This window comes from Sciurus carolinensis, chromosome 10 (assembly GCF_902686445.1).
Source record: "Sciurus carolinensis chromosome 10, mSciCar1.2, whole genome shotgun sequence".
Taxonomy (NCBI): Eukaryota; Metazoa; Chordata; class Mammalia; order Rodentia; family Sciuridae; genus Sciurus; species Sciurus carolinensis.
In genome coordinates this window covers 16682785-16690404 of record NC_062222.1, presented here as the reverse complement: position 1 = coordinate 16690404, position 7620 = coordinate 16682785, and the positions used below count along the sequence as shown (strand labels likewise).

General features: G+C 35.1%; 1 protein-coding gene across 1 annotated transcript in view; it reads right to left on the bottom strand.

Annotated features, from left to right (window-relative positions):
* Window positions 1-1145: 1145 nt before the first annotated feature.
* Naa15 (N-alpha-acetyltransferase 15, NatA auxiliary subunit) overlaps window positions 1146-7620 on the bottom strand; it is an 81145-nt gene continuing 74670 nt past the window's right edge. The window contains 2 exon segments of the mRNA XM_047567137.1: window positions 1146-4983; window positions 6534-6631. Of these exon segments, the coding sequence (XP_047423093.1) occupies window positions 4783-4983; window positions 6534-6631 (299 nt within the window). The 3' untranslated portion in view covers window positions 1146-4782.

Genomic DNA, 7620 nt, shown 5'->3' with positions numbered 1-7620 from the left:
CAAAGCATTAATCATTTCACTTCATATTGTACTTTTTCTCAAATAAAAAGCATCCTAGCAGGTGAATGGGAAAATGCTATGTTAAATGGAATGTTTGAAAAAACAAGCAGGCTCTTAAATTTTTTTTAAGCCATAAAAAATTACAAGTGAAGCAGTTGGCTTATTCTTAGGTCTATTTTAATAAGCTTCTGAACAAATGTTAAGTATACAATAATGCTAGCTAAATACATGTTTTTTAATACTTCTATTAATTCTTTTTATTAAAAGAATGAAGAATTCAAATTTAGTGTTCTAGAGTTCAAACTTGGAAGGAAGACTAATCTAGTAGAGAGGGATATTATTACCTACTTCTTTAAATGGCCATCTTTTTATTCTAAAAAGTCAAGCAGCAGTATGACTATTTGAAGGCAAATAAGCAGTTCATAAGATGAGAGGTGGTAGTTAATTTTCTATTACTATTAAAGAAAGTTTTAGAAGAACACTTTACCCACTTGTGGTGAGACATTAAGCACACACCATGGGCCAAAAAACTTGTAAATCAAAGTAAACAGACTGCAAATTTATAAAAGCCCCAAGTTAGAATCCATCTATGGTAATTTGGGCTTAGAATGTTAGGAAGAAAGACTTGTTTTAAGGCATGGGAGAAGATAAATTTAATTATTATACTGAAAGCAAGTCATAAAGATCCAGAACATACTTCAAAAGTCTCTTCACTTTCTGTTATTTCTAAATGGGAAGGTAATTTGTACTTTTTTTTTTTTTTTTTTTTTTGGGGGGGGGGTGCTGGGGATCAAACCCAGGGCCTTGTGCTTACAAAGCAAGCACTCTACCGACTGAGCTATCTCCCCAGCCCCTAATTTGTACTTTTTGAGGCCCATTAAAGATTTAGCAGCAGCAGAAATCTGTATATCACAGATAGAAAAAAATTCAAGCATTTCATGATCATCAACTTTTTTCAGGTAAAAAGAATTATACCACTTGTATGGAACAATGCAGACACTTAAACTAAAGGAAAAGGCCTAATTTTTAAAATGTGAAGTACCGCAGTATGGTTTTGTTAGATTGCTTGTATTTTTGGTTTAAGTAGCCTTGAAACAAAGTCCAGGTTTTGCTTTTGGCAAACAGAATTCGATAAAGAGCACTGAAGACTTCCAATCTTGTCTATACTTGTAAAGTTAGTAAAAGTTCTAATTTATATAGTACCATTTTTTTTTTTTTCTTTCTTCTGGCTATAGTACCAAAATGACAGTGTTTAAAGGCAGCTGGATAAACCAACAGCTAGAAACTTTCAGGCATTCTTTCTTATAAATATACTACTCCCTCTCCTTCTGCTCATTTGTAATGTCATCATAAGGGGGTATGTCCTAATGCAAACAGCAGTTGGTATGTCCCTAGAGTATATAAAAGATACTCTTCTGTGCTGCTAAAACAGAGCATTCTTTTCTCTAGAACCTCCTCATACTACCAATATTAATTTTGACATCCATTTCATAGGCTGCATGCTGAAAGTTAAAAGTGCAATTTGATAAATAATAACTTTTCAAAAAATGTTTTATTGCTACAGGTTGAGATTGTTTGAACATCAAAACTGGAACAAAATTTAATGTTTTGGCTTCCCATGTTGCAACACAGCCACAGCCATTGCACGGGACCTTGTTTCTAATTTAATCTTAGCAGTAAATTCAGCAACATTTAAAGGACAGCAGACTATAAAGAAACCTTATCTTCAACTTAAGGAAAAAAAAAAAAAAGGAGCATAAGCTACAATAGGAAGACTGCATTCCATCAGAAAGTTCTTTGAATTTTCTTATTAACTTCAGAATTCAAGGATGGCAATTTTCAAAGACAAGTGTATACTTGTTCAATTCTCCACTTTTTAGCTTTCCCCACACACACACTACACATGGCAGCTGAAATATTCCTAAAAGTTGTACAGAAAAGAGATTTCCCTGCCTTTATCATAACCTACCTGAATGTGGATCATTCTTTTCTGACCTCTTCATTATCAGTTTTCTTTTTACAGCTCTAATAGCAACATTCCACGGAGTACGAACACTGAAAAACAGGGCCAGAAAGAGCCCACAGAAAAGCTCTTCACTAACATCGGCACTACTTTTAGTCATGCCATGATAGATCATACTTTATTGTTGTGCATAATAAATACAGAAAAAATGGTGGAAAAGTATGACTCAACTATCTAATTAAAGCTGAGTAAACTACCCTACTCAGATTTTAGTCTTTCAATGAGAAATGACAAGAGTAACTGAATATAAAGAAAAACAAAAAGAACTTTACTTTCCTATGTTAATACAGGTCAAGGGACCCTTTCTTATCAAAAGGGTTGATAACACCAGTTCTTAGCAAGAAACATAAGGCACTTGTTTAGATTACAACATCACTGCAATTTTTTCCACTTGTTTTTCTAACCCTGTTTTTCCCCCACAGTATCATTTGAAATTAATGAATGAGGCAAATATGAGATGATTTAGTTGATACTACTAAGAGCAAGAGGGTACAGTACAATGTTTTAGGGGTGATGTCTGGACATAAAATGAACCCAGTCAAGGTCCTCTGACACCAGACAATGTATCCACTATCAAGTAAACCTGAAAGAAAATAAAAGATTTATTCAATAGTTCCAGTAAAATCGGGATGGAATACAATATACATGTTAGGAATTTAGCTCCTCATGGGTGGCATCTGCATTTAGAGTTCTGAGTACTTTTCATTCTAAGACAATCTACATCATTTGAACATTGTAAGACAGATAGATGAATTTCATTTCAATATACAGTAGAGTTTAAACAGAATTCACACACATACCCCCTACATATGGCTGGTGCCTCCTCCGAACACCTCAATTAGTGGCAGAGGTAGCACTAGTGTTCTTTCCCAACAATAAGAACTTCTGTTGCCACTCTTAGGAGAAGTTTAAAAAAAAAAATTAATTTTTTGCCATCTGTTAAGATGTTCCTGAGACAGGGCCAGTTAATAAAACAAAACAGAGCACTGGAGTTCCGTTTGTAATTCTCTTTATATCACTAAACTGTTAGACTGGGATATGGAATGCAGGTCATGTACTATGAAAGAATCAATGAAACAATCAGGACTTCTGAAAATTCCCTTTAGAGTATATACTCTATATACTAAAAGTACTACAAAAAGTTCAATTATATATACAGCTGATTCATTTTACTTATTTGCTCAGATCTTGCAAATGCAATGAGAATATTGAGCCTGAGGCTAGTTCTCAGTGTACAGGTTTGACATGTTTAAGGCTCATTTTCCCAATCAAAAGAGCAGTTTTGTTTTCCTTTCAGATTATGAGTTACATTCATAGTACCTGCCACCATCCCACCCTCAATGAAGTCTTATCGGGGCACATTCCACTTCATTGCCGAACTTCCCTGACACCAGCATTGGCCCAGTCTAAAGAACTCCCGCTGCACTAGCTTGACAGTGCATTGCATGTTGCCTCTGGCTTGCACCTCTGTTTCCACCTGTGTATTTTCACAGAAGCCCAACACAGATTAGTGGAAATATTCACACAACTGTTTTTCAAAACAATTTATTGCATCATATTTGGTACCTTATGTTTGACAACAAAAAAAGAAATTACATCTGTAACTGCAGGAAAAAGAAGCTGGTCTGTTATTGGAAAAAAAAAATCTTGGGCCCTTTAAAAATTACAAAGTCTTGGGCTTGCCTGAAACAACTGAGCAAGAAATATATTCTTAGAAATGTAGGGCTTCAAGTATTACAAACCTGTGACACTGTGGAAAAATTCCAGAGGTATCTAAACTGCAGCACTTTTTTTTCTGCATATCGTGAACAAGGCCTGCTGAGGTTTTAACTATTAGTCTCTTGATCAGTCATAGAATGGTAGTCAGGAGTTCTGTCTGTAACTTCAAGCCATGGTGGATTTTCTTTTTTTCACTCTTGGGTGAAAAATTCATGCTTGCTAATTAGTTGGTGCCACATCACAGTGCATTTGGTTCTTGCATTACAGTTTTAACAAGTTTGGCCAACACAATGCTAAAAGGTTTGCATTGTTATTTTAGTTCTTCAAGTTTTAGTTAAAATTGAGATTGTTCCAACTGGTTCCTTCAGTTAAAAACTGTGGTACAAGAACACCAAACTGATCATGTACAGTGAATTTTGGAAACACAACAAGCGTATTGAACACCTCCTAGGTTTCTTATAATCCTGCTTGGTATCTATATGTCCCAGATTCTACAACATCAAGCATCTGTTGTAGATTTCTCCGTAAATAGTGATTCACATTGCATACTTCCTATGGTCAGAATCAACCCCGTAACAAAATCAGTCAGATGCTAAAGCCCCAACAACTCTTTGTGCTCAGTGAAAGAATCCAGTGCTAAAACAGCATTTATGCTGTCTGAGATATAGTAAAATCTCACAAGACAAATTTAAAGTAATATTTCTGCCACACACCTGCTTTGTTAGCTGTAATAGCCTCCAGATTTTATATAAATTAGTTTAAAAACATGGTGGGTAGGTAGGAATAGGATAAGGTATCTTTTTTTTTAATCCCTCAATTTTAGCAGCTTTTAATTTTTTAAGAAACTGAACCTATGTCCTGTAATGTTAGATATTTTATATATACTTTTTCAGCAGGATAAAAAACGTAAAACACTATTTGAAGGCAAGAACATTTACTCCTCTCATTCTTTGTAAGTTAGAGCAATGCAGCAGGTGCGTGACAAAAATATTATACACTAGATATGGTCCAAAGTCATCCATTTTCTTGTTTAATGATGTTCAAATTTCATTGGCCAGTTCTTCAGTTTCTGCAGAACTATCTCCATTAACTGTGATCTTCATATCCTCTTCATATCCAGGAGGCATAAAAGCCAAAGCATAAGGGAAAAGCTTATGACAACTTGCTCTATAAGCTTCAGCAGCTTCTTTACAGTCTCCTAGGCTACCAACACACAAGGCTTCTAATACCTCCATACAAGTCTAAAAAGAAAAGAAAGGTCATGTTACGTCTTGTTCAAAAAAAGGCTTTACTGCAAATTCATGAGACATTTTGACATTAACAGATTTCCAAAATAAAAAATAATTGCTATTTCAAAAAAAGGTGGGGCAAACTTAAGGGGAAAAAATGTACTCTTGTGCACCCATTCCATCAGAATGTTCTTTAAGGCCTTCAAACCATTTCTTTCAAATTGCAGGGTTTATACAAAAAGCATAAATAGAGACAAATAAATGAACAGGGTCAGGACTAAGGTGAGGCAAGCAAGTTATACAGGGTGCTGAATTTAAAAGGATACTCAGCAAGTGCACGACCCTTCACTTCATGCCTAGCCAGCCCTCTGTATAAATGTTAAAATTTACAATGCCAATGTAAGTGAATACACAAAGGCATTCTGAATATTTTGGAGGCTTACAGCCACCCAGCAAAATCAAATACTGGTTCTCAAAGCTTTGTATTCCAATTAAGGAACACTCTTAAGGACTATCCACAAACTAGGCACAAACCAAGAAAAAGTAAGTTCATGGAAAAATCAATGATTCTTTCAATCACTCCTAAGTCTGTTTCTTGTATTTTTAAATGATTCATGCTGACTTGCATTTCTCATGTTTTCTTTCTTTACCTTTTCACTCAGAAAACACTACTTAGGCCAGGCACGCTGCTGCACACCTGTAATCTCAGCAACTCGGGAGGCTGAGGCAGGAGGATAACAAGTTTGAGGCCACCCTGGGCCTCAAAATAAAAATAAAATATAAAAAGGGCTGGGGATGTAGCTCAGTGGTAGAGAACCCCTGAATTCAATCCCCAGTACCAAAAAAAAAGAAGGAAGGGAGGAATGGAGGGAATGAGGGAAGAAAGAAACCAGCCCTAGAAAACACTATTTAGTTTCCATATACATAATATTCTACAAACTTTGAAAAGCTACCAAAGACCTTAAACTCAGGTTATAATCTAAATGATGCATTAATGTGCAACCAACAAGTTTAATTATTATTTCTTAAAGATATTTCCTTTATTTGATATTAAATGAATATACAAAACTATCTTTCATCAATAACTTCTCTATCAGGCTGATTATAACATGAGGCAGCTGTCCTTTGTTTTTAAACTAGAATCAACATTTTGCCACATCCTCATAACATATCTTTTGCTTTATTTAAGTTTTTTTAACTTAGTTCCTGGTATATAAATTTTAAGTAAGTCAGAATCTTCACTGAGACCACTGCTTGCTCAGAAAAGGCAACATTAACTGAAACTCAAAAATAACTATGGAGTCTCTGTATAACTTTACTAAAACATATCTCTAAAATAGTTATTCTGGTTTAAAGATGTGAAGCTAGTTATGAAATGCCAGGTTGTCTGGCACATGCAAACACACACCCTAAATAAATTTAAGATAAGCTAAGTTTCTATCACAAATTCATAATGGTTTGGATAATAGTATACATAAATGACAAAAAACAATGATTTCTCTTGGAGATAAAGGAAAGGTAGTTAGGTTTTCTTACAGACAAATTAATTAAAAACTCTTTACCTGGAGGTTTCTGTTAGTGAGGGATTCATCAAGGGTTGTTGCCAACTCTATAGCTCGTTTTTGACTAGAAGGATCTAAATAATATACCATTTTGGCAGCTAAACAAGAGGGGAAAAAGGACATTTATTTTAAGGTGAAAGCAATATTTTATCCTCTACTCAATCAAATATAAAATGCAAGGTATATGTACAAATAATGTATTACATTTAAAAATGGGAAGACATGCCAGGGGTGGCACATGTCTGTAATCCCAGCAGCTTGGGAGGTTGAGGCAGGAGAATCACGAGTTCAAACCCAGCATCAGCAAAAGAGAGGACTAAGCAACTCAGTGAGACCCTGTTTCTAAACAACATAGGACTGGGGATGTGGCTCAGTGGTTGAGTGCCCCTGAGTTCAAGTCCTGGTACCCTCTTCCCCAAAAATAAAAAAATTAAAAATTAAAAAATGGGAAGACATTGTTATTTAAAAAACAAAACAAAGATCCTGAGAAAGAGTCTAACTTTCCAGAGTAGGAGTACAGATTAAGATATATTATCCAATAAAATACTATGGAAATGTGCACAAGGAGATAAAGAAATACAAATATTCTAATCATATTTGCCTTTCTGTGGTGGAACCATGGAAAATTTTCTTTCTAAAATAAATATAATGATTTGGTGGTGAAGGGAATACTTCATAAAATGCAAGTGGGAGAGGGAGATGAAGGAGGATACCAATCTCCATGGTATGAGACAAAAAGCAGAGTTCAGATTTCCACAAGGCAATAACAGCTGCTGGGCTTCTTAGTCAGGCATTTAGAAAGCATACTATTAAAGCACTACTCACAAGGTACCTCAAAGTCCAGACCTTTGCTCATGGACATAGACCTTTACCTTAGATTTTTGTGAACTATGAGATGGTCTTAGGTGTTTAGCATTGACAAATCTAATACCTATATAAGCACGAGAAATGGAATATGATGGTCACAGGGAGAGAATTTTAAGAGTACAATGATGGAAGAATAAGAAAGCAAGCTTCACCTCCATTGTTATGTACATGTTTAAATTCAGTTATACTTGTTTATAATGTCAATGGTGAACCAAGAGAA